At 57.6% G+C, this 26,116-nt stretch overlaps 11 protein-coding genes across 11 annotated transcripts; 5 read left to right on the top strand and 6 right to left on the bottom strand.

The window, feature by feature from the left end:
* Positions 1-182: 182 nt before the first annotated feature.
* Positions 183-1,657, top strand: C8Q71DRAFT_31271 (uncharacterized protein). Its single transcript, XM_047917733.1, has 4 exons — positions 183-578; positions 637-661; positions 730-1,396; positions 1,462-1,657. The coding sequence occupies exons 1-4, from the start codon at positions 322-324 to the stop codon at positions 1,521-1,523; spliced, it is 1,011 nt and encodes a 336-aa protein (XP_047784938.1). The 5' UTR covers positions 183-321; the 3' UTR covers positions 1,524-1,657.
* Positions 1,462-3,486, bottom strand: C8Q71DRAFT_31397 (uncharacterized protein). The gene is made up of 4 exons (XM_047917742.1): positions 3,353-3,486; positions 2,917-3,296; positions 2,526-2,860; positions 1,462-2,466 (listed from the first exon to the last, which is right to left on the bottom strand). The coding sequence occupies exons 1-4, from the start codon at positions 3,471-3,473 to the stop codon at positions 1,791-1,793; spliced, it is 1,512 nt and encodes a 503-aa protein (XP_047784937.1). The 5' UTR covers positions 3,474-3,486; the 3' UTR covers positions 1,462-1,790.
* A 134-nt stretch (positions 3,487-3,620) lies between these two features.
* On the top strand, positions 3,621-5,982 carry C8Q71DRAFT_731397 (MFS general substrate transporter). The gene is made up of 9 exons (XM_047922176.1): positions 3,621-4,064; positions 4,127-4,146; positions 4,207-4,314; positions 4,365-4,463; positions 4,523-4,744; positions 4,813-5,199; positions 5,257-5,373; positions 5,424-5,564; positions 5,626-5,982. The coding sequence occupies exons 1-9, from the start codon at positions 3,801-3,803 to the stop codon at positions 5,807-5,809; spliced, it is 1,542 nt and encodes a 513-aa protein (XP_047784936.1). The 5' UTR covers positions 3,621-3,800; the 3' UTR covers positions 5,810-5,982.
* A 412-nt stretch (positions 5,983-6,394) lies between these two features.
* Positions 6,395-10,739, top strand: C8Q71DRAFT_731385 (glycoside hydrolase family 2 protein). The gene is made up of 22 exons (XM_047922175.1): positions 6,395-6,779; positions 6,839-6,869; positions 6,925-7,043; positions 7,100-7,119; positions 7,178-7,277; positions 7,326-7,411; positions 7,472-7,823; positions 7,882-8,014; positions 8,075-8,111; positions 8,182-8,300; positions 8,393-8,439; positions 8,499-8,592; positions 8,652-8,666; positions 8,728-8,940; positions 9,017-9,095; positions 9,163-9,237; positions 9,293-9,341; positions 9,407-9,450; positions 9,533-9,650; positions 9,706-10,142; positions 10,256-10,626; positions 10,678-10,739. Exons 1-21 carry the CDS (start codon positions 6,621-6,623, stop codon positions 10,512-10,514), a joined length of 2,586 nt encoding a protein of 861 aa, XP_047784935.1. The 5' UTR covers positions 6,395-6,620; the 3' UTR covers positions 10,515-10,626; positions 10,678-10,739.
* C8Q71DRAFT_731379 (small GTPase superfamily) lies at positions 10,685-12,142 on the bottom strand. The gene is made up of 5 exons (XM_047922174.1): positions 11,890-12,142; positions 11,667-11,806; positions 11,427-11,611; positions 11,256-11,344; positions 10,685-11,191 (listed from the first exon to the last, which is right to left on the bottom strand). The coding sequence occupies exons 1-5, from the start codon at positions 11,945-11,947 to the stop codon at positions 11,091-11,093; spliced, it is 573 nt and encodes a 190-aa protein (XP_047784934.1). The 5' UTR covers positions 11,948-12,142; the 3' UTR covers positions 10,685-11,090.
* Positions 12,143-13,415, top strand: C8Q71DRAFT_731377 (uncharacterized protein). The gene is made up of 2 exons (XM_047922173.1): positions 12,143-13,056; positions 13,111-13,415. Exons 1-2 carry the CDS (start codon positions 12,640-12,642, stop codon positions 13,351-13,353), a joined length of 660 nt encoding a protein of 219 aa, XP_047784933.1. The 5' UTR covers positions 12,143-12,639; the 3' UTR covers positions 13,354-13,415.
* Positions 13,416-14,917: 1,502 nt separating this feature from the next.
* C8Q71DRAFT_844844 (uncharacterized protein) lies at positions 14,918-15,831 on the top strand. Its single transcript, XM_047926596.1, has 3 exons — positions 14,918-15,194; positions 15,253-15,339; positions 15,395-15,831. Exons 1-3 carry the CDS (start codon positions 15,016-15,018, stop codon positions 15,525-15,527), a joined length of 399 nt encoding a protein of 132 aa, XP_047784932.1. The 5' UTR covers positions 14,918-15,015; the 3' UTR covers positions 15,528-15,831.
* An 837-nt stretch (positions 15,832-16,668) lies between these two features.
* C8Q71DRAFT_697832 (glycosyltransferase family 2 protein) lies at positions 16,669-20,063 on the bottom strand (the record flags this gene model as incomplete). Its single annotated transcript, XM_047919990.1, has 14 exons — positions 16,669-16,722; positions 16,779-17,183; positions 17,235-17,336; positions 17,388-17,519; positions 17,571-17,637; positions 17,690-17,808; positions 17,860-17,979; positions 18,032-18,112; positions 18,180-18,529; positions 18,582-18,780; positions 18,830-18,997; positions 19,049-19,439; positions 19,500-19,733; positions 19,822-20,063. The coding sequence occupies 14 exons, from the start codon at positions 20,061-20,063 to the stop codon at positions 16,669-16,671; spliced, it is 2,664 nt and encodes an 887-aa protein (XP_047784931.1).
* Positions 20,064-21,523: 1,460 nt separating this feature from the next.
* On the bottom strand, positions 21,524-23,009 carry C8Q71DRAFT_731367 (uncharacterized protein). Its single transcript, XM_047922172.1, has 5 exons — positions 22,687-23,009; positions 22,502-22,632; positions 22,353-22,441; positions 21,983-22,293; positions 21,524-21,930 (listed from the first exon to the last, which is right to left on the bottom strand). Exons 1-5 carry the CDS (start codon positions 22,722-22,724, stop codon positions 21,873-21,875), a joined length of 627 nt encoding a protein of 208 aa, XP_047784930.1. The 5' UTR covers positions 22,725-23,009; the 3' UTR covers positions 21,524-21,872.
* Positions 23,000-23,896, bottom strand: C8Q71DRAFT_731366 (uncharacterized protein). The gene is made up of 3 exons (XM_047922171.1): positions 23,804-23,896; positions 23,563-23,732; positions 23,000-23,496 (listed from the first exon to the last, which is right to left on the bottom strand). The coding sequence occupies exons 2-3, from the start codon at positions 23,620-23,622 to the stop codon at positions 23,143-23,145; spliced, it is 414 nt and encodes a 137-aa protein (XP_047784929.1). The 5' UTR covers positions 23,623-23,732; positions 23,804-23,896; the 3' UTR covers positions 23,000-23,142.
* A 620-nt stretch (positions 23,897-24,516) lies between these two features.
* C8Q71DRAFT_866040 (uncharacterized protein) lies at positions 24,517-25,036 on the bottom strand (the record flags this gene model as incomplete). Its single annotated transcript, XM_047928278.1, has 3 exons — positions 24,517-24,620; positions 24,685-24,737; positions 24,825-25,036. 3 exons carry the CDS (start codon positions 25,034-25,036, stop codon positions 24,517-24,519), a joined length of 369 nt encoding a protein of 122 aa, XP_047784928.1.
* Between the last annotated feature and the right edge of the window lie 1,080 nt (positions 25,037-26,116).

Raw genomic sequence — 26,116 nt, 5'->3', positions numbered from 1 at the left:
GTGCAACTCAACTCTGAGCCATTGGTGCCATGCATCTCGGAGGAACCCAGTCGACCTCGGACGGGGAACGAGCCGCTCGAAGCTCGGCGACGGTAAGTATGTAGCAACGACTTCTCATTCCATTCTGGGACAGGGTCTCTGAGGCGCGCGCACGTGACGAACGCGAACGTTGTTTACGCGTGCGAACGCGCACCGCGCCAGGCGGGCGCTCCTTCAACCTGAACCCGAGCAGGCCCCTTCCGCACCAGCCTCCCGCATGCCCGCACGCGCATAACACTCCCTTCAAGCCCAGGGAATCTTGAGTTACAATATCTTGTGATAATGGCGGACTCGACGGAGTTCATGACCCTCGGCGAGCGGGTGGAGCACGCGGTCGCGACATTGCCGACGCTGGGCAAGGAGGAGATTCCGCTGGACGACGCGTGTCCGATTTGCTTTCAGAACTTCGAGGCGATTTTTGAAGGAAAGACACAAGAGGACACGACCTTTGACAACGCGCTCCTAATCGCGAGCGACCCGGAAGAGCTCAGGGGCGTCACAAAGCTGAGAGGATGCGGGCATGTCTTTTGTAGAAAAGAGTAGGTTACTCCCATTATCTTCCGTTTCTTGCGCCCCGCGTACTCACGTATCCTGTAGTTTGATTGAATGGATTCGTGGCTGGGTACGTTCTCTTCTCTCTTCGGCATCTCCGACACCGCGTCATCGCAGCTAACCGTCGTCGCTTCGCAGCATGGCACATGCCCCGCCTGCCGCGCACAGTTCGCGAACATCCGGCCACCCTCCGACTCGGAGGACGGCTCCTCGGACGGCGACTACGTCCCGAACGATGACGAGGAAGATGACGACCTCGATGAAGACGACGGTTTCGTCGAGTCCGACGGGTGGGACACCGGCGGGGAAGACGAGGACTTCGGCTTCGACGTCGAGGGCGATGTGGCCGTCGGGTACCTGCCTGGGTACCCGGACATCGATCTGGCCGCGGACATCGACGCGTTCATCGCGGAACATGGGGACGGGCGCGACTCGCCCCGCTTCGAGAGAGGCCCCATAGCGGATCTGGCCGCGGACTTCGACGCGTTCATTGAGGCCCACCAGCACGGGAGGAATATGCGGGGTCGCGAGGAGGGACAGGGTCAGGTGGATGGCTACAGGAGGGTGAGACCTGGGGATCGGGGGCTTGGTTGGGGAGCAGAGGCGATTGGATACTCAGAGGACGGGAACAGAGCCGGCTCGGAGGCAGAGGTGTCGCAGGACCTGAACGCTGGCGGTGATGCAGACATGGACGAGGGGATGGAGAATTGGGGACTCAGCCATAGTGACGGAGACGCGTCGGAGAGCTTGTCTGAGGGAGAGCTCTTTGCCAGCATTGAGGACGACCCGCATATGGAGGATGATGGTACGTTCTTGCGCCGTTCGCTGTCGTCGCCAGCATGATCGTATGCTGACATGCTCTTCCTGCAGCTGCGGTAGTTGCAGAGCCCGGCTCGCCTTCGGCTGAGGTCCCGGAAGCAGAAACGAAATAGAGCTAATAATCATAGTCGCACAAGAGAACATGGCATCGAGGACTACTTCTACAACAATATTGTATATACCTTCTGACATCTGTCTGTCTCCTCGGTTGTAATCATGCATAGTTATGTATGTACTCTGTCACAAACATTGTTTATTCCATGCATTCCCGCCCCCTACCATATCACTGCCCTTGGCGTTCCACAGGCTTTAGTCTCGCCTTGAGCCCGTCCCCAGGGCTCCTTCACCTTCATCCTCTATTATGATCAATGTGCAGTGCATCATACGCTGACGCCCCCAATGAGGGAGGCTAGCGCTTCATCGACAACCTTACTCTCCTTCTCCCGCCACACTCCGGTGAACTTGCCACTCCAGCGACCCTTCCCGCCGCCCTTGGCGTTCAGCTTCGTCTTGAGCATGTCCCCAACCTCCTTGACCTTCGCCTCGTCCGCACCAAAGACAAGCACCACGCTCGTGCTCTCCGCAGTCTGCATAGAAGGCGACGACGAGAGCACGACGAGGTACGGCGGGGCGTCCCCGCGCGCCGCAGCCTCCTTAGCGAACGTCATCGAGATCGCATTCAATAAGCCCAGCGGGTTCGCCGCGTCGTCCGTCCGGTGTCTATGCACTTTACCCTCGCCACGGACCACCTCCGCGACGAGGTCCCGCGCGATCATGCCCGCCAACTCCGCCTCGACGTCCTCGCCGCGCTTTACCGCGCGCTTGCGCTCCTCGACGACCTGCGCGACACGCTCGGGCACGAGCGGCGGCCCGCAGGAGAGCGTGCCCGCGGTGCGCGTGAGCGCGGCGTGCGTCGCGCCGAGATGGTGCAGCAGCCGCGGGCCTGCGAAGAAGTAGAGCCGCGCGGTGGACGTGCTCGCGCGCGCGACGGACTCGGTGTGGGGGATGAGGAAGAGCTGGAGGTTGTGGATCGTCGGCATGTGCGTGCCGCAGCATCTGCAAGGGGGTGGCTTGTCAGCGTCACGGGAGGGAGGGCGGGAGGGGAGGGGACGCACAGGCTGCGGTCGACGCCCTCGATGATGACGGTGCGCTTGACGCCGCCGGTGTAGTCCGCGGGGAGCACCTGGCTGACGGCCCTGCCGTTCTCGAGCTTTGCCTGGTCGGACGTGTTCGCGCCGTGCAGCTCCTCGACCTCGACGTACACGCTGCGGCCCTCGAAGACGAGCCGGTTCGCCTCGTCCTGCACGGACGCGAGCTCGTCTGCGCTCATACTGCGCGGGATCTCGACGTAGCATGGCGTCGGCCAGGCGGTGACGGACCAGGAGAGCGTCGGTATATTGCGCGAGTCGAGCACTGCGGAGAGCAGGTGCTGCGAGGTGTGCATGCACGTCTGTGGGGTCGTGAGTATCCCTCGTGGCTGGAATGTGATAGTTTGTAAGAGCGTACATGATCCAGTCGACGCTTCCAGCCCTCGTCGCCCAACGCGACGCCGACCCTTGTGCCGGGCATGAAGGCGCGCAGGGCGGCATCAGCGCTCTGGTCCTTCGACCTGACATAGTGTACGGCATGTCCACCGTGTCGCTTCGCCTCAACGACGCTCCAGACACGGTCTCCGTCAGAGCATGTTAGAAGCCCAACATCGGACGGCTGCCCACCGCCTTCCGGGAAGATAACGGTGTCGTGTAGGATGACTTCGATCAGCGGCTCGGAGGGGGCAGGCGCTGCCTTCTCCTTCTTGCTCTTTCTACCATTGGAGGGCGGCGTCGGTGCTTGCGAGACTGTCGCACTAACTACTGTGGTGGTAATCTCGCGCAGAAGCGGATCGCCTGTGCCCAAGGACGTTCAGCTTACCGGCCGCGGCACTCGGAGGGGGCTTACAGACGCTGGCACGCGAGGAGTCCGACGGGGACAGAGACCTTCTCGTCGGCGGGCACCTGGAGCGTCGGGGAGACGATGCGGTGGTAGGTCGGGGGCGTGACCTGGGGGAGGGCAGCGACAGCCATGGATGCTGTTCCGAATTCGAGTCAGGGTGGAAGGGAAGCAGCGATCGGGATGACAGGCACGATCGACGCAGATTTGATGGCGCATCACGGCTCGGGCAGCGGGAGCGCGCGCCGAGGATCATCCGGAGGCCTGGCGGTTGCCCCGGGCGGGGATGCATTCAGCCCTCCCCTCCCCCATGGGCCGCCCTTTCCCCCGCATGGCCTGGGGACCTCCGTGCTTGGCTTCTCGTCTTACTGGCTCGTCCCTGCTCCGCCCCGCTTTCCGGTGAGCGTTCATCCGGGGCAGACGCCTTCCAGCACGATAAAATCCGGCGGCCTGCCAGCGCGATGTTAGCCAGCACCTCTCTGCTCTCCTCCTCATCAACGACACGGACATCCGACGACCGTAACGCGCCCACCATGTCCACCTCGGAGGTCAAAAAGGCTGTATCGGAGTTTGAGGACATCGAGCACCAGCAGCCGGAGCTCGTCGGGAACGCCGGGGACGAGGAGTTCGGCGGCACGGAGGAACGCAAGAAGCTCGAGAAGAAGCTGCTCCGGAAGCTCGACCTGCGGTTGTCCATCCTCATTTTCATTTACATCCTCAACTATGTACGTTCGCTGCGACCACTTCCGCGCCATGATCGACCGTCTGACATGTCCGCGACGCGCAGATTGACAGGAACAACGCGTCGTGAGTAGCGCCTGCACTTGTCACGAAGTCTAAACACGTCGCTCATGGCACTGTCTGCAGCGCTGCGAGATTGCGTGGATTCGAGGATGACCTGCACCTGAAGGGACAGCAGTTCAACACGCTCCTGAGCATTCTCTATGTCGGGTACATTCTCATGCAGGTCCCTTCGTATGTCTACCCTTTCTCCTCTGGTCATCCCCGTACTGATTTCGTACCAGAAACATGCTGCTCAACTACATGGGCCGACCCTCCATCTACCTGCCCTGCTGCATGATGGTCTGGGGCATGATATCCTGCCTCACAGGAATCACTACGAAGTATGTCCGCGCCCCTCAACCCATTCCATACCTGCTAACGCACGATCCCGCCATCCCAGCTTCGTCGGTGCACTGATGACAAGGTTCTTCCTCGGCTTCGTCGAGGCCGCGTTCTTCCCGGGAGCCCTCTTCCTCTTGTCCAAGTGGTACAAGCGCTCCGAGCTCGGCGTGCGTACCGCCGTGCTATCGTGCGGCAGCCTCATCAGCAATGCATTTGGATCTCTGGTCGCCTCGGGCATTCTAGACGGCATGGAGGGCAAGCTCGGACATGCGGCGTGGAGGTCAGTGCACAACTCGCTCTCCCCTCCCCCTCTCAGACATACTAACTGCATATGCTCCGCCTCCCCAGATGGCTCTTCTTCATCGAGGGCGCACTCACCATCTTCGTCGCCGCCTGCGCGATCTTCGTGCTGCCCGACTTCCCCTCGACGTCGCACGGGTGGCTCTCCCCGCTCGAGGTGCGCCTCGCGGAGCAGCGCATGGTCGAAGACGTCGGCATCTCGGACGAGAACGCGGACGCCGCGCAGACGAGCCAGGTCGCCGGGCTGCGCATGGCGATCACGGACTGGAAGGTGTGGTGCCTCGCGCTCGCGCTCACGAGCATGGTCGTCTCGCTGTCGTTCAACGCGTTCTTCCCGACGCTGAGCGCGACGATGGGCTATTCGAGGACGGACACCCTCCTCCTGTGTGCGCCGCCGTGGGGGTTCGCGACCTTGGTTGCGTTTGCGGTGACGAGGTGCGTGTGGTGGCGATGGGAGTGTTTGGTTGTGTGCTGATTCGAGTCGTTCTGCAGGCATTCCGACAAGGCTGGAGAGCGGTTCTGGCACATTGCCATCCCGCTGGTGTTCGGTATCGTAGGGTTCGTGATCGCAGCGAGCACGATGAACACCGCCGCCCGCTACGTTTCCCTGTAAGTTCAGTCCTCTCCGAACGCAGGATCATTGCTGAACAGCAGCGCAGGTTCCTGATGGCCCAGTCGTACGCCGCGTTCATCACCTTCCTCGCCTGGGTGAGCAACTCCATCCCGCGACCACCCGCCAAGCGCGCCGTCGCACTCGCCTTCATCAATGCCTTCTCGCAGCTCGGGAACGTCGCCGGCTCGTAAGCACCCGCTTTCCTGCCCTTTTGACCCGTTTTGAGGACTCACCGGGTGTCTCCGCAGATACGTATGGCCGACAGGCTGGGGCCCGTCCTACCGCTACTCGTACGCGATTTGCATCGCGACGAACGGGTTCTGCATAGTGATGTGCTACGTGTTCAAGCTGCATCTGCAGCGGATAAACAAGAGGTTTGAGAAGAAGGAACAGGAGGAGGGTCTGCCGAAAGGATACCGTTACCTGCTATGACCCTCTTCGGGCCTGACCCGGAGTCAGCACGATGCGCGCAAGTTACGCGCGTTCTGTCCTACGCTGACAAAAAGTTGTACTACCAACGATGTACTAGTATTTAATGATAACTTACCAGTCTCCCAGGGAGCTGCCTATGGCGCAGCCGCGTGCCGCGAGTTGAGAATTTTGATGCTTCTGTGGTAAGTTATGCTCGTCCCGATTCCTTTGGCGCCTCTGTGCTGCGTATGTATCTCCGCGAAGTCACCGCGCCAGATCTCCGATTGTGGGAGACCTGCCTGTTATGGCAAGTCGCCTTCCTCTTTCGTGCAGTCGACAGGCACCGGGGTCTTGCGTGAAAGAGGGCGACCGGACCGTGACGGACATCGACCAGCCTGAGCTTGAGCCCAACCAGGCCACCACTACTTACGCCGCCGTTCCTGTGAAGCCCAGCGACGGACCGACGCGACCGACTCCCACCAGACCTGAGAACATCTCGCGCAGGCAAGACGAAAGAAGCCCGCCGGTGTCCATAAGGTCGCACCGAACGCCGCGAGGAGCCGTCAGCGCGCCGACGGACGAGCCAGGGACGAGCAGCGCTGTGCGGCGGCATCCTGGTGCCCTCGGGGATTCCTCGGGAGCAGTGCGAGAGAGCCCCTCCCGGCTGCCCTCCGCCGGCGCGTCCCCCCGTCTGCTGACCCCTGGCTGTCCCCCTCCGAATCGATGCGCGGACGTTCATAAAGGTGCGCAGACCCTGGGGTCGCCATTCCCTCGCCCGTCTGCGCTGTTCCGCTGCTGTTGGCGTGATATCTGAGCTTGCTGTTTGCTGACCATGAGTTTGACTAGTAGGCCGCTGCATGATGGGTGGAGCTTCACCCAGGTTGGGGATGGACCGCGGGAGGCCGTGAAGGAAGGCGAGTGGTTACCCGTGCAGACGTTCCCGACGACGGTGCATGTGGAGCTCCTCAAGACGGGCAGGATTCCGGACCCGGTGAGCTGCGTGACGCGCTCCCGGACTTGCTTGTCACTCATCCAATGCATCTCGCGTAGTTCATCGGGCTGCAGGAATGGGATGTGCAATGTGAGCGGCCACGGTGAGATAGTCCTGTGAGTCGCTACTGACGCTCGGGATACAGGGATCGGCGAGGTGCCGTGGGCTTTCAAGACTACGTTCACCGCTAGTCAGTCGGAGATCTCAACCCCGAACGTCGACTTGGTCTTCGATGGCTTGGATACCTTTGCAACAGTGACTCTCGTGAGTACCACAATTGCTCAACAACAACCCACCAAGTGACTGAGGACGCAACGTAGAACGGTCACAAAATTCTAGAGTCAGTCTGGCCGCATAATATCGTTCTCGCTCACGGACTCCGTCTAAACGTTTTACAGGACGGACAATCAGTTCGTTGCGCATCGGGTTCCAGTGAAGCAATATATCAGTGAGGGTGCCAACGAGCTGCTCATCACCTTCGCTAGTGCTTTCCGAAAGGTAGGCAAGTAGTTGCACTGTCTCTTACCCGCTGACCACCTTGCACAGGGAAGAGAAGTTGAAAAGGCTCACAAGAAGTACAGCCTCTGGAACGGGGACTCCAGCCGTCTTCACGTCCGTAAGGCTCAGTACAAGTAAGCAAAGCAGTGCCATGCAGTTGTTCATCCAGCTGGACTCTAACCCTCTCCGCTTAGCTATGGCTGGGACTGGGGTCCGGTCCTCATGACTGCTGGGCCCTGGAAGCCCATCAAGCTCGAAGCCTACACCGCCCGCATCTCCGACGTGGACATCCGCGCGCGAGTGGCCGAGGACCTCTCCGCGACGCTCGAGGTCAACTTCGCGCTCTCGCGGGAGGACCACAGCATCGCGTCCGTGAGCCTCCGTGCCGCGGACGGCAGCCTTGTCTCTGGCCAGAACAGCGTGCGGATCGCGCAGTCGGGGGCGCAGGCGACGTTCAAGATGTCCGCGGGGACGTACGAGCTGTGGTACCCCGTGGGGTACGGCAAGCAGCCGCTCTATACGGTGGAGATCACCGTCGCAGACCAGGTGCGTATGGACTTGCTTTCCCTAGCGCGTTAACAGCTGATGTAGGATTTACGTCTAGCATGGTAATCAATTGGACCAGACGGCCCAGAAGGTCGCCTTCCGTCGCGCGAGGATAGTCCAGGATCCACTCATCGATCAGGAAGGCCGGACGTTCCTCTTCGAGATCAACAATATCAGACTATTCTCCGGAGGTGCGTGTCCACATGAGGTTTACGATGATGCTAGAGCATTCTGACACCAATGTCCCGTAGGCTCGAACTGGATCCCGGCAGATTCCTTCCTCACCACGTCCGTCCTTCTCTGATCCTTCTCTCGTTCCTCGATCTCAACATCAGTATGCTCACGCGACTGATGGCAGGATGACCCGTGAGCGGTACCGGGCGTGGCTCCAGCTTCTCGTCGACGGAAACCAGAACATGGTGCGCGTCTGGGGCGGCGGGATCTACGAAGCGGACGACTTCTACGACATCTGTGACGGTGCGCACGTCCTTCACATCGTTGACTGCGGCCCCCGCTCACGTCTCGTCTGACTTCGACGCGCGTCATCATTTACGTTACCAACGATGCAGAGCTCGGCATCCTCGTCTGGCAGGACTTCATGTTTGGTTGTGGACAGGCACGTCTGGGTCATCTGGCTTTGTACTGGCGGCTGCGGCTCATCGATATGACTACCAGTACCCAGCATATGACTCGTTCACGAAGTCTGTCGAGATCGAAGCAGAGCAGAATGTCAAGAGACTGAGGCACCATCCCTCCGTCGTCATCTTCGGTGCGTCCAGCGCGCCTCTGCCTGTCAACGCCGCGTTCGCTCACCCCAGCGCCATTCAGCGGGCAACAACGAAGGTCGGTCACACGACGGCTACCACGCGCTCCTCTCTCACCGTTGTCGTCTTGCGACTGTTAGACTACCAATTGGCAGAGTCCGACAAGCTGGACCTGGACTACAGCGATGAGAAGTCGGACTTCCGCAATTCGACCTTCCCCGCGCGCTACATCTACGAACGCCTACTGCCGTCGGTCGTCGAGCGGCTGAGCGACATCCATTACCACCGCAGCTCGCCGTACAGCGGGTTCGGCAAGCCGACGACGGACAAGAACTACGGCGACCTCCACCAGTGTCAGTCACCACGCCTTTCGTGGCACTCTCGGTTTACGTATGAGTGGCTGATGTATCGCGATCGTTACGGCACCAGGGAACGTCTGGCATGGCTCGCAGGAGCCTTGGCACAACTGGGACATCCTCGCGGGACGGTTTGTGTCAGAATTCGGGATGTACGTGTTCCGTGTTCTGGTGCTCGTGTCACGCGACCGCGTCTTGACTGACGTGCGTGGCGGACAGGGAAGCGTATCCTGACATCCGGACGGTCGACTACTGGCTCGGCGGAAACACCGCTGAGCGGTACCCACAGTCGAAGTGCGTTTCGAGACCCACCTGCGCCTCTGCATGGGAATGCTGAGACGTGTTGCAGGACGATGAACAACCACAACAAGGCGGATGGCTTCGAGAGGCGCCTGGAGGTGAGCCGCGCAGCTGTCGTTCGTCTTTCGAAGCGCGGATCTGAATGGGGCTTCGCAATTCAAAGCTGTACTTGGTCGAGAACTTCAAGCACTCGTTCGAGATGGAAAGGTGCGCATCGCGCTCACGGGGACTGCACGCCACGCGCAAGCGCGTTCCGTCCGCAACACTATCCACTTACTCCTGTCCGCAGTTATGTGTATTACACGCAGGTCATGCAGGCGGAGACACTGGGCTCGGCCTATCGTCTGTGGAGAAGGAACTGGCGGGGTAAAGGAAGAGAATACACGGCAGGTGCTCTCGTGTGGCAAGTGCGCATGCTCCAAGACGTACTCCTCTCTTCGTCGCGCTCACCTGACGTGCCAGATCAATGACTGCTGGCCGGTGACCTCCTGGGCCATCGTCGACTACTTCCTGCGGCCCAAGCCCGCGTACTTCGCCATCAAGCGCGAGCTGCAGCCGTTCACGGTCGGCATGACGCGCAAGGACCGGACGACGTTCGCGGACGACCTGACCGCCGCGTTCCTCACCATCGAGACCGTGCTGGAGATCTGGGGCACGAACAGCACGCTGCAGGAAAAGCGCGCGGTGCTCGAGGTGACCGCGTTCGACCTGCACTCGGACTGGCGCGAGACGACCAAGCAGGACGTCGTCCTGGCGCCGAACGCGAGCACGGAGCTGTTCAAGGGCCTCCTCCCCGGCCAGCCCAAGCGCACGAAGCGCAGCGAAGAAGCGAAGACCATCGTCGTCTCTGCACGCCTTCTGGACACCGCTGGCGCCGTCCTCGGCCGATACTCCAACTGGTACGTCCCTCCGTGTCTCAGCCCTCGCCTCGCCGTCCGCGCGTCCTCCCGCGCACCACCCTTCTTTCTGTGCTGCACTCCCGGTTCCGACCGAGCTGAGAACTGTGCGGTAGGCCCGAGCCGTTCAAGTACATCAATTTCCCCGATATTAAAGAGGTAGGGCTCAGTATCGTGGTGGGTAAGGACGGCGAATCCGTGGAACTGTCAACGAAGAAACCAATCAAAGGGCTCGTGCTCGACGTCGAGGGGGACGCCGCGCAGTGGAGCGACCAGGCCATCGACCTCGTGCCGGACGACCCGCAGGTCGTGAAAGCCGTGGGACTGAACGGGCGGAAGATAAAGGCGAGATTCCTCGGCGACGGGACGGCCTGAGCGTCTGCGGGCAACGAGGTGCGGGAGATGTCAACGCATATGTATTAGTAGGAACGTCAGTACGGCAAATGAACTTGATAGGATTGCACACTGGCGCACGTAACGTCATACCGTAAGCACCGTGACCGCGCACGGACGGGGGCGTGCTAAATCCAGCGGGCAGCAGCGAATCGGGGAGAGCAGTATATGCTTATTAGGATCTCGGCGAGAGGGTGTACATAATAGGGGCCCCACGAGGGGAGGTGCGCGACAACAACAATCATACAGGGCTTTTACATAGGAACTGTAAGGCTAAGGGCATAGGCACACGGCTGTGACAGAAGGCAGAATCCGACAGTCCAATATACAAGAGACCCAGGAGGGAAAGAGGCGGGCAGCGTGCGTCGAGCGGGTTTAGTGGGAGAGGGACTGACGTCGCTGCGGGGGAGAGTCGATGAGGGGACGCAACAACGAGGGCAGCAGGACAAGTGGAGACGATGCAGGGGATGAGGGGTGCGCAAGGACAGGGGATTGCGAATGTTCTATGAGCCAATGCAAGATGCCAGTGGGGAGAACAACAGAAAGTCTAGGGGCGCATCACATAATAATGCATTTGACGGCTCCTGCGGGCGGCACCACTGGTTTGCTGGTCGGTGTTGTTTTCTCGATCTCTCCGAGGACGAGCTGGAATACTTCGGCTGTGTTGGTTGCGAGACGATGAGCATGCTGGGATGGGTCTGGGCACGAGGAAAGGCTACGAACCGACGTTCTTATTCGTCTTTGCACTTGTTTCGATCCACGCCGCATGGTGGCTTTGTGCGAGCTCTTCGCCCTCCTGGGGTGCTACCTGTCTGGTTTTGCTGTGAGGAAAACCGAATTATGGGCGACGGGTCTGGGCAGCACGCGGCCGCGGCGAGTTGTCCCGGCACTCACCTCTGTTGGAGGTCCATCTTCGCGCCCACCATGATGCATGGGATGGTGTTCTGGCCGCTGAACTCGATGATCTTGTCGTAGATGATGCGCACCATCTCGAAGGACTTGCGCGAGGTGACGGAGTACACGAGGACGAAGCCATGGATGCCTATAGCGTGTTTCTGATTGAGAATGGTGAACTCGTCCTGTTTGGCGAGCGGTGAGCGTGGGCAGTAGTGGGGAGAACGCGAACGGGCACACCTGGCCAGCGGTGTCGATGATGTCACAGTCGTACTCGACACCCTTGTAGTTTATGCTCTTTGAGAACGTGCTTTCAATGGTAGGGTAGTAGGACTCGACGAATTGGTTGTCGATGAATTGAATAATGAGCGACGACTTCCCTGGAGCAAGCGGGTGTTAGCAACGGGTGAGACCGAGGACGGTGGCGGGTGGGGGCGGGTCGAGGGGAGGGTTGTGCGCGCACCGACTGAACGGGAACCCAGGACGGCGATTTTCCTCTTCTTGAGAATATCACCAGGCATGTTGAAGCGGAGAGGTGGGGACGGAAGGGGATTAAAGGGAGGCGTAGTAGAGGACTAAAAGGGAGAGGAGAGGCGCCAAAGACGAGCTGAGCCAGCCTGAGCCACCGATGATCCGCACCGTTTCTCCGTCCGCTACTCTGCGTCGCGACGGATTCAGCCACCGCGCACATCGTTTAGCCTTTTAACTCCCTCCTCCATTCCCCCCTCACCGCCTCGTCCTCTTACGTCCCCGTACGTCCGCCCACCACCCGGATCTCCCCTCACCTGAGCCCCCGGGTCCGGTGACGCCCCCACCGTCGCCTACAACAACAGCGCCAGCCCGCTTCTCCCCCACCGGCCAGCCTGGATCCCCCTACAGATCTCGCAGTGCCCCGGATCGATGCAGGCATTTGTATTGCTCGAGTACTTTGTACGTCTTCTTCGCCTCACTCGGACGCGTGCATGTGCCCCCGGCGCACGGTGCACTTTCCCCCGAACCATCTATTCCGAAATTGCGCCCGATGCCATTTGCACCCTCGTATCCGCTCCTTTAATTGTTTAGCACCTCAAATATTCGTGCTCCCAGCGATTGGTCCCCAGCCTAGACAGCTGGCCAGAACGGTGCGGGCTAAAATCGCTGTATCTGATGTTCGTCTAGGACCCATCTACCGGCTATCCACCTCGTGGAGCACCTTTCTCGCGAGGCAACAAGGATGCGGGGTGGTAGAGGCTCAATCGACAGATCGCTCCTTCTGCGAAGTGGTCCCCGAACGGCATGCCCTCCTGCGAGATCAACTCTGATAGGCAGGCGTGTGCCCAGAAGCAGCCGGCGCTGGAGGAAAATTCGCCATTGGCCTCAAAGGGGAATGGTTGCTGGCGCTGTTCACGTTGTTCGTATGCGGTCCGCTCGACGGTACGACAGCAAAGCCCCCGCTGGCAGGCACTTACGGCGATGGTGTAAAGGGCTGACGCACAATCAGCGCTCGCTCAGACGACGGCGCTATCACATGCGATTCCGCTGGTCCGAGGATACACCAAGGGAACGGAGACACTGTTATTGGCGAAGTTCAACACCGGGCGACCAGAATGGCGCTCAGAGGCCACCAGTCAGGAAAATTGAACGTCGTTTGCTGCGGACGGGTAACATCAGATCACTACTATCTGTACTTTATTGCTAGACATACCTGATGAACAACGCATCGTGTTTGATGATTCTGGGTATTCAGTGTGCACTTTTGTCCCCTCGCGCCATGACTAGCGCCGTGGCCGCAAGGTCGGACCCGGACACAATTGTTGAGTCGAGGTATGTAGCTGCCTGCTCAAGCTCAAGACGCGGTGTCAGTCCGATAGTTAGGCTCCGTGCAATCCACGTCGGCGTGCTCGCTGTATTGGACATGCACTGGTATTCGTGGCGAGGAACGATCTGACAGACTGCATTGAACATCGCCCGAGAGGCATTGTTCCGCGAGGGAACGGAGGGAATTGCCTCAGCCTATGACCGTGCGATCATCAAAAGTTTAACGGAGGGTGTAGGGCACCTGGCCCGTACCAGAGCCGCAGGGCCAGTTCTATCATCGCTCGCCCAACGCCGCCGGCTTGTCAACAGCTAAGTCGCCGACATATCCCAACATTGGCCGTACCGTTGCAGAGCCATTCAGCGGCTAGGGCGGCTGACGTTCTACATCCGCGAACGCCGAGCATGAGGCATGACGAAGCTCCGTCTGCCCTCAGGACCGCGCATGCTTGACACTGCCGAACTCCAGGATATGTCGCGTGTCGCTGGCTGTCGCTGCGGACCAATGCAAACGCGCCGCAATGGAAATTCGTCGCAGTCGAACTGGCTTATCGGCTGAGACGCCTTTCTGAGGAGCATCCTTATGGCAGACCACGGAAGGTGACCTGTACGAGACAAGTGCGCCGCATAGACGGTCGAGTGGGTTACGCTAATCGGTGGCTCCGTGAGACGCTGCGGTTTCTATGCGCTTTCGACGATCGCCGCTTGCGGATATAAGCACGGGGCTGGTTCCGTTTGGAGTGACGATCGTGCAATTGGGTTTTGAGGTGGCCGGTATTTGTCTGCTGGGTTACGAAAGCCTGATGAATAACGTTAGATCGTCCGACAGAGGCGGCCTAGGGATACCTTATCTCTTCGGCAGACGAGAGGTTTGCGTTGTGTGCCTCGTTGCCAGTTGTCCAGAGCGCAGGGAAGTCACCATGTCTCAGACAGATACGCCGGGATACAGGTAATTGAGTTGGTCTGTGTCCAGTCCAAATACTGAGACGAGCCGCTCTGAGACACATTCCTGGATGTTAAGAATGGGTTTGTGATGTGTTGCAACAGTAGATATGAAACCAGGTGGTGCTATTCAGGGAAGATAGGGTTCGCTCAACTGCATATCACATCCTAGTACCCTCGAAATCAACGTCTCGAATTGTGGGTGTCTGTTTTGTACTTCAATGAGCCCAGACTTAAGATAGTTAGATCCCTTGAGGGGGCGTGGACGACACCGATACTCCGTGCACAACCGCACTATTACAGCGAGTACAGATGTTCTGGTGCTGTCACTGACAGGTGTTCGCCTGTATGTCGAAGCAGTCTACATACCAAATTACAGTTTTGAGAAGGGCACGAAGTGCGAGTGCTACTCAATTCTGTGTTTTTGTCAGCTCTGAGTACAACGGTTCTGGTACGGATACTAACCAATGGCCTAGCATGCATCTCAGTACTTGAAAACCCTAACGTCGGCGCTGAGACGGTGTTCTAATTTCGACGTACCATTTCAGTTGGTCATCTCACCATCACGCATCAGGATCTCCGTGTAGAGTTTTGTGTCGAATCCTGTAGTACCTAAAGAATGTTAACATACAGGAAGAGGGAACGTGGAGAAAGCTGGCCAAAATCCGCCAGATCGAGCCGCGTCGCAACGCGGTCACGTGCGCGACTCATGGTCTGCAACGTGACCGTTCGATTTCGAACACGAACCAGCCGCACCGTGTTCAACTTCACCTTCACACCGCGACCACCATCTACCGTCCCGCCAAACTCGCCGCTCTATCTGCCTTGCTCACCGCTCACGACACCGATCATCATGTCTACCACCACGACGCCCAACGACTCTCCCGTCCACGTTCAGCCTCTGCACAACCCATCACAAGCAGCGCACGTCGTGGTGCCGCAGGCGCCGCTCGGCAACGCAACCAACGGAGTCCCAAGCCAGGCACCAGGCATGGGCGCGAAGGCACTGCTGGCCAAGAAGATGGCGAACCAGTATGTCTGCGGTGACAGTGGCAGGTGGCCTGGGCTGACATTGTCCTTTGTCGAGCAGTAACCCGAAGTACATCTCGCCGACCGACAAGATGATGACGCCCGTCAGCCAGAAGCTGAATGCAGCGAAGAAGAAGCACTTCACTAAGTACGTACCCTGTGTCTGTCGCACGCTCTGTGGTCGTGTTGACCGCTCTCCGCAGGGGCGCGAAGCCTATGCTGTCGCTCTTCCCCGAGAAGGACGCGACATCCGACCCCGAGAGCGCTTCAGATGAGGAGGCATCGTCATCGTCACCAGTCGAGAAGAAGGTGGCAGACGACGAGAACCCTTTCTAGTCTCGTCGATGACGCCCCTGCCCTCCCCCCACACCATATCGTTATTCCCGCCCGGCTTGTACGACTATCCGTCCTATACCTCATGCATCATCCCCTTGCTACTCGTTGTTTGTCCAGCTTGCACTAGTTATGCATCTTGTACTATCATGAGCTGGGCCTCAGGCCGCTGCAATCGATTGGCTGCAGCAGCATCGTCATGTCCTTGTTTGCAAGGTGGGGGCTTCGATCGCTGCGAACCCGATTGCCTCAGATGATGTGTTTCTCAAATCCGAACCCGCCACTTGGCAGGCTTGTCGAAGGATCCCTGTAGCCTTGTACTGTAACGTACGAAGGCTACAAACAAAGCTACGCTACGACATCCACATACAATGCACGTAAGTACAGTTACGTTTATGAGGTGCTTCCTGTCAGGGCAAGCTCGTTTTTGTGCGCTCCACTCAAATGTCACTTACCCTCAATTGAGCTCCATATTCCCTTGGACGTTCTGAGTCCGCTTTCATAATCACGTAACAACAGGTACCGAACGGGTCTTGATCTTCGTGGACATAGTGCACGGGCCCGCCATAATGGAGACTACTGTCGTCCCCGTCATTCTACGCAGCCTAGCCTTAGCCAGACATATGATCACCGGAAAGACCACCAACGGAACCCCGGTTTTCATCTGCAGTGAGACACCGCTAGGTCAATTGTCGGACCGCGTGCATTTCGTGGCGCGTCACGTACCATACCCTCCCCTTTTACATTCCAACAACGCTCCGGCTCCCGGAGTATGGGACGTATCTGCAAATGTTCGGGACCGCCTGAAACGCACCCTTGCGCAGCTGTTCTGAGTCTGACAAGTGACTTCACGAGTAGCACTAGAAATCGAGACACGGCAGTGCAATCGGACCTCGATCCCACCACCGCAGTGTCGTGAAGCAGGCCAGCCTCCTCCAGGCACCATTTGTGTATATCTACAAAGAGCGAACGATACGCCTCCATTAACGATCGGTCAGCAGTAGCCGGACATGAGTAACTTAGGAAACGATGTAGAGATCCGAATCCGTAGGGACGGCATATAAAATGTCCACGGGTCCCAAAATGCAGCAGTAACGACGACGATGTCCATATCCCAATGCACGCCCAACGACGTAACTTTAATTCAGTTCCTCCTGCAGCACCGGAAGAGATTCCGCTTGAAGAAGTAGAACAGGCACTGGAGACGAGCGGTAAGCTGTCAGCTTGGGGCGTCGAAGAGAGCCGAACACTTACGCCTATAAACCGAACAGCGGCCAGCCCGAAGGTGGAGTACAGGATGATAGCGAAGTAGATGTTCTGCTTCTTCTCGAGGATAGCGTTGTCCTGAGACTCGTCGCCGGTGCTCAAGCCGTTCAGGTTCTCGACCGAGATGGCAAGCGTAGCGTTTGACAGCATCCAGAACGAGACCAGACGCGTACGGAACGTCTTGTTCTCGTCGTCCATGGTGGGCTTCTCGACCTCCTCCTTGACCTGCAGCTTCGTCACCGCACGCGTAACGGTCTCCTTGAAGTGAGCATCGAGATCGTCCTTGTTTCTGGCCACATCTTCGACGACGGCAGTGTCGGCGTCCTTCGACTTCTTCGACGAAACGGACGGCAAAGCCTCAGCCTTGTCGCTACCCTTGGTACCCCACGAGACCTAGATACAGTAGGTCAGCATGGATACAATTTCCGCCTGGTGATCACTTACATCGTGAAGGTTGCAGAATGCGTAGACGTTAAGGACGTTCGTGAAGCTAGGGGCCAACGCAAGATACTGGGGGAAACTCGTGAACATATGCCAAGGGTCGCGCTGGACAATTGCTCAGTAGGTGTTTCAGCACGAGAGGACAGTGACGCTTACGTAAAGGAACGACGCCGTCAGGTAGATACCGTACGTTGCCACCATGGCGACAATGAGCGAACCGACAGGAGGTTTCAAGAAAATCACGATGATCTGGGTAGCAGTCTTGCCCTTTAACTCGTTGGGGACGTTCTGAAAGCCGACATGAGTTAATGTGAAGCGAATAACGCTCATGACACTTACCATGAAGGCCTTCACGGTAAGCGCGAACGAGCACACCAGCAGGTAGATCGATAGAACAGCGTATACCCTGATATCGGGTATGTGAGTAACGTTCTGAGGTTATACGGTGCCTCACATACCATAGTGTGATGGTGTACGCCATTTTTTCTCCCTTTGGTCGATTACCCAGCGCAAGGATGAACTGTAAGCAAAGGAAAGCGAGGTAGATCCATTTCAAGACTTCGTTGATCCAGTGCGTCTATTTCCCGTGGTAAGTCAAATCGGAACGATAGAGCTCCGCACAACTCACGATTTCCGTAGTGCCGAAGAGAACGAGACCTTGACCGGGGAGCAGATCGATGATGATACTGAATGTCAGCCACATGTTGGCGAGCGCGAACCAAGTAAAGATCAGCGTGAAGATGTTATACTGCACCCGAGTCAATAACAATACCAAAGGGAACAAGCAGTATGAAACGCACCAAGGCCTGAACGTGGAGGAAGAACATGCGGATGATACCATGGCTGGACCGGTACAGCTTGAAGAAGTTGACGAGACTGTACTATAGAACGAGGGAGTATCAGTGTCGAGCGTCAAAGGACAATGTGGGTGTGCTCCCGTGTACTTACCACCGACGCCGCGAACGAACCGTTCAACCAACGACGACGCTGACCGATGAGCTCCGCGGCAGACTCCGGAACATCCGTCTCGGCCTTACTAGGCTTGACGTACGTCAGGGTCCACCGCTCGTTGGCCTTGGCGACGAGCTCGAAACAGAGGATACGATCCTCGGCCAAGAACATGTTCTTCGTGAAGATGTTCATACCATAGATACCCTTGGGACCAAGACGGTCGGCCAGGGAGTGGTCACCGTGGAAGTACTGCTCGAGAGGACGGCCGAGGATGGCGCGGTACCGGTAAGCAGAGAAGGCACCGGGCAGCACGGACACGTAACCGAAGCTGCTCTCGAGCGGCTTGTCTGCATGCATGTATTAGATCACGAACGGCGCTGCCGGGAAAACGGGTCTCACCCAGGATGTTGGACATCTTGTACTCGAAGTTTTGTGCGGCGACGAGAGGGTTGAGGAGCTTCTTGCCCCCCTCCAACATGGCGTGAATCTCACCACAGCACCCACCCAAGTGCGCGTCATTGTAGAAAGCCTCCCACAGATAGTAGATGGACTTGTGGCCGGGCTTCGTACCAGCATCAATGAGAACACAAATCTCCGGCTATCGCAATTGTCAGTTTGACGAAGCACCCAGGTGTGGTTGAATGTACCTCAAGCATCCGACCAATAGCATTGAAGAGCCAACGGTGAGAGTTGATCTTCTTTTGGTTCTTTGCCTTGATGACGAGGATGAACGAGACCGGGACAAGGTTAGTGCTGTCATCGCCGTGAGGGAGAATGAGCTGTGGCGTCGCATCGACGGACAGTTGTGTCGTGTACTAGGAGACATGACTTAGTATATTACTCCGAGAATAGGTATGTCTGCCTACCTCGAAGATATGGGCAACGGTATCCTTGCCGTCGACCTGCTTCTTCATGACACCATCCTGGTAGACGCCTACGGTGGCAAGAATATCCAAGACTGTCTTGTCCATGGGCTCCAAACCATCAATGACGAGCGCTACGGTGATCTTCTGCCAGCCCGGCACACCCTCCTCAGCGGTACGGCGCCAGTACTTGGATTGCTTGGTCTTGCAAATGTCACGGATGTTCAACATGACACCGTGCAAGGTACGGGCATAGAGCTGCTTGTCTTCATTATACGACGTGACGGCAATGAGCAGCTCCGTCTGTCGGTTGAACATCTTCGTACGGAGGGAGTAGCCATTAGCTTCCGAGAAGTCGTCGGGATCACACGTTGCTGCAGTGTAACGCATGTGTCTAATCGGAAGAAAACGAGGTTGGCGTCACGTTGAAACGCGGTATTGAACAGTCACTCACGAGAACTCCGTCGATTTCGACATGCCCAACCACTTCGGCTCAATAGCACTGTATACCGGACTCGGCACAGGGTACTCCGCAATGAAGTTACCCTTCGTAAGCCTGACCTTACGGGTCACACCACGCTTGATGGTCTGCCGCCGCCTCCAGGAGGATTCGACGCCTGACGAGGCTGTCGAGACGGTAGAGATGGGACGGTCATACGGGTCTCCGTAAGCGTTGGGGTCAATGGGCCTGTAGTAGCGTAATACTCGATGAGCAACACGTTGCATGCAAAGAGACAGCCGACCGCGTCGCGTAGTAGCGTGGCACAGCAACTCACCCTGGGGGATAGAGACTGCCAGGTGCGGCAGTGAGGGGAAGCTTTTCAACCTCATCATCATCGTAGTTGCTGCCGCCCATGCCACCAAATTCCTGTGGCAGAGAGACCGAGCTCTCGTACGCAGACAAAGCCGGTTCTTGAAAGTTGACCTGTCGCGGACGGTCAGCGAACGGGTCACCATGATCGCTCACGGAGCCGTGCGAATGGTAGGAAGGAAGCGAGGGTCGATGGTCCTCGGCCATGGCTGGGTGTGCAGTGAAGGAATGGCCTGAGGATGTCGAGGGCGTGAAAGGGCAATCGTCGGGAGGTCGTCGTGGATGGAAGGACGGACGCAGCAACCCTCCAACTTGAGGTCGCGCTCGCCCCGGACCCCGAATACCCTCTGTGGCTGTAGCCCTGTCTTCCTTCTCGCCCGCCATTCTTGATCCCCTCCGGCCAATGGCGGCGTCCCCGTCCTCCGTCCCGCCGACTCTGGCTGTGATCCATCACCTTCCCGCCGCTCGGCTCGGCCGGCACCGCCAACCGACCGGTCGTTGCCACGGGAATGAGTGTTCTCTCTGCGCCACCTGTCACTGTCAGCCAACACTGGCAGTGGGACTCTACGCCAGCTTCACCTTGTAGACATGTACGTCCTCTAGACTACTGGGCTATCACACTTTCCGACGAGCCGCTCAAACTGGGCCCAACATGCGAGGGCGCGGCTGCTGCGTGGCGTTTCATGCACAACAATCTGCATTGGATCGGCTTCATCACGTTCTTCTTCCCACCGGCATTGGGCCGTTGACTGGGGAATGGCTGCTTTGAGTACTACTTATGCATACTTAGTGACGCCGTAAGTCAGTCTTTCTAAATGGTTGGCATGATCGTTGCGACTATGGCTCGTTACTGAGAGCTCCTCTATATTTAGGTCATTAATTCATACCTCGCGGGCTATCTTTGCGCTACTGTATCCTCATAAGAGTCATGGGTTTGCGGTATGTACACCTCGAGGCTATCATACACTGTGCACTTCTCTCTTCTCATGAGGCAAAGTGGACTCATCGCAACCTCAACTTAGTCATAGGTTGAACTGCCCGACTTGCAGTCCGGTAGACTAGCTGTGTCCTGCGCGGGGAGAACAAGGTTCCCGGGGGTCGTCGCGTCAGCGCTACTTAGCACGTACCAGGCACGTACAGCATTTCATAGCCATTCCGCCTGCTTTGTCTCGCATGCCGAGCTCCTATTCGACAGACGGTCTTGTTATCCCGTCCACGAGACTCCGCAATGCCTCAGTAAGACGTCTGCACAAGGAGGTCGGACATTGCCAAGTCTGCACTTGCGGGAACGAAGCTTCATGCGCTCGAGGGTTGCAATGTCGGCGTGACGGGAAATCCGGGTACGAGCAGCGGGCGCCACATGGCTGCGTATGGCTGCGTATCAAGAGCTGCGGGCTGACATCGATGGACGTTTGGGCATGGCACCATGGCAGGGTATGTACTCTGGATACAGAGTCTCAGTGCGCGCAGTGAGGGTGTCGCGCATTTATATTGAGACTAACGTGGGTCGGATCGGGTTTACATACCCCGCGATCAGTCTCGCGGGAAAATGGTAATTCCAAAGCAGCCAAGCTCCAAGTCCCGCGAGCATCTGAATACCGCCTGGTGAGCGCTCCGATACCTCGAGCTCATCAACTTGTTACCAGCCGGGTCAGCGAACGCTAGGCTTCTACATGATCAATGAATAATATTATGCCGGACGTTGAAGTACTGACGCGGTTGATACTCTCGGTGCCTGCGTATCCGGGAGCTTCTGGGTAAGGAAAATGTTCTGCACATCGTACAGTATGAAGGATACAATCACTGGTACTGGGGGCGGTCGTACACGACAGGAGCTTTTCCGGAGAAATATAGGTAGAGAATTCGAGAGGAAAGCGGATGCGGAGCTATATATGCAAGATTCAAGTACTGCCAGGGGCGGTCGTACATAACAGAAGTTGAGTAGAGAATGGCAGACAATCCGAAGAAACCTCTACATGTGGGACACTTGATTGGGCGGATGTGCGTCTGCTCAGCTCAGAGATTCAACTCTGAATCAGAGATATAGACGTCCTCCGGTTCCTCAGGTTCGGACCTGTGCCTTCGGTGAGACAGGATGACCCAAAGCAGGGACGGAGCGAACGTACTCGGGAGACGGCGGATAAGCGTGAGCGCGCATCTGCGTATATATCCCTGTAGGGCCAGCCATCGGCGGCGCTGGTACTTTCTCCAAGCGACCAAGGCTGTTCACATGCACTCCCTGCAGTAGGCTGAGGGAGGAAGGCAGTTTGTGCATAATGAAACGCAGCCGGTTTTGAAGTGTTCGCGCAGAGGCGCACAGCTCTTCCAACACCACCGTGAAATTGCGGGCAAGTGAGAGGAACCGTCGGCGATCGTCATCCTGAAGATGGACGCGATAGGTCTGGTCGTCGACAGTCCAACCGAACAGGCGCAGGCGCTAACGTTGCGTACTGTATCAATCTCTGGAGATACAAGGAGGTACTAAGGGACTCGTACCTCGTCACACTCTGAGATAATCCAAGTTCGATTCATCTCGGCTGCAAACGAGTGCTCGCGGTTGTCGGAATCGACGAGGAACAGGGCAACTGCGATGGCTCGGCGTCAGCCACTATGCAAGAAATTGAAACCGTCGCCTCGGCACTCACACTGAGAAGGTCCGTCGGGGTAAGCTACATCGACTATAGCAATGACTCCGGATACCCAGTCGGTGTTTTGGTCGTCATTCTTCATGTTGCAGACCGTGAATGAGCCTTCGGCGATGAAGACGACGCTTTCGCTGAAGAGATAGTTAGATGACCATAAGCAACCCAAAAGGTGCGTCAGAACGTACGCGGGGATAGTGGCGGGAATTTGGGACGCGTTCTCCATGCTGGCTCGCCGCGATGGTTACAGTGAGCTCGCCGAGGGTGGTTGTTCGAGGAAGAGATGCGCCTCAAAGGTAACAAGGAGTACTGAGGTGACCATCGTCGCCTTGAACGAACACGACGGGTACGTAGACGACTCAGGCTCGTATACTATCACTGTGAGAGTTGCTCCGCGTGAAATTACCCCAGCTCTCCGTGTGAATGCCTGGTTTCACACGGTGACTGGAGGGAGTGTGGCGAAGGACCCGTTCGGATGAATTTCATCCCCTTCGCACCGGATGAAAGTCATCCGTTTTCTTGGGGAAATTCATGCGAAGTATGGATGGATCACTCCGTACTATTCACTACTATCACAGTCACGCAAACTAGGATAGACCAGCGCGCGCGGCGCAGAGGACTCGGAGATCAATATTAGTGTACTATCACTGTACTTGTGTTGATGCCAGTATATCACTTCGGTCAACAATTGCCCACAGCCGTTGACTAGGATCGTACACACGTCCGACTACGAATCGCACGGCATCGAGATCGACCACGTCCACCGGACCCATCTGCGAATAGTATGACATACCGAGTGAATGCCGTTTCTCGATCTTCACGGTCCTGATCACAGCGAGGGCGTATGTCCGCGGTCCACCATCAACGTGAAGGTGCGCGTCCATCTCAGCGGTGATCGGCACGATGACCACACGCAGAAGCTGCCCAAACTTGTCTCGGCGTTCCATCTCGACTGGCTTGTTCTTGAAGCGTGCATTCTTGTCAACGAATCGATCGTACTAGTAGGAGAGAAGGCAGTGAGTCAGTCCAAACTGTCTTCGCAGGCTGCCACACATGCCACGTACACGAACAAATGTCGCATCACGGCCATCCTCCTGCCGTCTCACAAGATCGCTCGCCGACATTGTATCGCCACCCTCGAGCCGGCGAACTTTGCCATGTTGTGTGAAGCACGTCGTGCGAACAAGCTTCTGTGCAGTACTAGGCCGCACGCCAAACTCTTCCACCAGCCACCCTACAATTTTCGCATGAATGTCGTTTGGAACATCAGAACTTCTCTGATTTCGGTTAAGGGCTGTGACGGACCGTAACGGTTGCTAAAATACCGATTTTACATAGCGTCAGCGTGTCAGACGTTAGCAAGACTCGCCGCATTTTAGAAGGTCGGGCGAAGATGGCGATTGCGCCGTTAGATACTCATAACTTGTTAGATACTCATCACTCGGTCGTCACAGCTCACACAATTATTAGCAAGTGTCACTGGAATGACTCCCATTCTCCGGTTCTCTACTCAGTACATTGGATCAGAATACAGTATATAGACGACTCGGAACAGGTAAGTCCATAGCTAGCTAACCGACACAGTTAGGAGTGCACGGAAGGAGGTGCGCACCGTACCAAACTCTGCGGAACAGCGGCGGCTACGTTTGAATGACTCGCCGTCAAGTTTCAACTGGCTGTCTGCATGCTTATGCTCGTCGTGCAGCACCCTCACCTGTTCATCCGCCGTCCCCATGCCCGCTATGCTCGTCCATCCCCATGCATCTGCTTGGCCGCGCCCACCGCTCATCCTCGCCCACTCCCGCTTGCCCTTGTCCGTCCGCAAGGCCACGTTGTACGTTCTTCGCGGCGAGGTCTTCGTAATGTGAGCGTCCCAATTGGGCAGGCAGGAAGGCCTGGTTCGGCATTGCAGCTATTCGCTGAATGAGAGCATGACATTTGCGCAAGTCCTGTCCAAACGGAGGCGCAAAACATGCGTTGGTGAGTGGGTATCACTCGGGCCAGCTAATACAAGCACATTACGTGGTGATGTCCATGGTAGCCGCCTCAATCTCCCTCTCCTCAGCTGACCGGTCCGAGAAACCGGGGACATGTTTTGCATGGAGCTTGTCGAGAACACCGGCTAGCCTGAGAGAGAACGTTAGAGGAAATGCTTGGAGAAGAGGAACAACGGAGTGGAAACATACTTTTAGCCTGTGTGCCAACGAGTATCTCCTCCACCTGGTCCGCGATGTCGACCCTGTGTCACCGGTGATCAATTAGTACGAGAGAAAGTGGGCAGAGGAAGATATGACCGGTTGTAGGGGACGGTCCGGGGATTATTCACCATCTCGGCGGTAAGGGTGCGTCTATGGCGACATGGCCGGGCTCGTGGTCGATGAGGTGTTCCTTCTCGTCGCCGTCGTTGAGGGCGTCGTCGTAGTTTGATACAACACGGGAGCGGCGGAAGCAGGAGGAAGAGGCCCTGGAGTCGCGGTAGGAGATGAAGAGGAGGGTGTGCGAGCGGGTTGTGGGCGACGACAAGGAGCCTGAAGACATTGTACACGCTGTGTCGTGCTGCTCTCGCCGTGGCGATCGTCATGCTGCTGTTTGTTTGGAAGCAAGTCGGCGCCTGAGCGAGGGGGAGAGACGCGCCGGTTTGAGGCTCGAGAGTGAGGACATGCCACGACGCTGACAGTGAGTCGCAGCTGCACCGGGACGCGCAAGTGTCCACAGTGACTTGCCCTGAACCACCTAAGCGCCGGCGGCCACGTCCTCACTCTCATTAGCTCTCTATACCTCGACGCGCGCACCGTGTCGCACACGCTCTCCCTCGACCAGTTCGCCGACCGCGCGGAGCACCCACACTCTCCCGAGCTCGAGCTCGACTGACACGCTGCGACGCCACCCCATCGTACCCGCGCGCGACACTGCCCTTCCTGCGCGCGTCGCCTCCGCCTTGCGCGGTCGTCTGGGAGGTGATGCCAACTCACCCGTACAACCTTCGGCCGAGCTGCTTGGCTATCATGTCAGACAAGGAGGGAGAGGAGAAGGGGGTGATAGAAGCACACGAGTGGGTCGAGAAAACAGGTGAGTGTATACATATTGATGTCTCTTGCTTGTAGTACACACCATCGCGCATTGTCACCCGCTCCACCCCGCACACGTCGGAGCCTGACTGCGTTCGTGCGCACATACGTTTGCATAGACTTGCCCGCACAGACTCATGCACTGACCTACGCGCAGTGGCGCGCGCCCTCCTGCTCACCTATCCGTCTGTTCACTCACCGGTAAGCTCAATCCATGTACTCGCCCGCGGGTGCACCTAATAGTACTTACTCGTCAGCTCCTCTGGTCTCAGCGCGGCCACTGCGTCTTGCGACGAAAACATCGCCTAGACGGGCGATACAACGCATCCGGGGGAGCAAGGGGTTGGTATACACACGACACGACATACCATTCCGCGCCAACGACGATGTATAGGGACACTCCGTGCATACCAGGAACACGACGGACCGCGGACGAGCGGACAGCGGCCATCCCCCACATAAAGATGTGATGCGCGTCGTGCCCAGAACCCTCCCGCTCTTACATCGCTCCACCGGTCCCCGTTGACACACAGCACGCCAGCCGCGCCGC

Source organism: Rhodofomes roseus (genome assembly GCF_022264815.1).
Source record: "Rhodofomes roseus strain CIRM-BRFM 1785 chromosome Unknown C8Q71scaffold_1, whole genome shotgun sequence".
Classification (NCBI taxonomy): domain Eukaryota; kingdom Fungi; phylum Basidiomycota; class Agaricomycetes; order Polyporales; family Fomitopsidaceae; genus Rhodofomes; species Rhodofomes roseus.
Note: the sequence above shows the minus strand (reverse complement) of the source record. Positions and strands in the feature narration are given on the sequence as shown.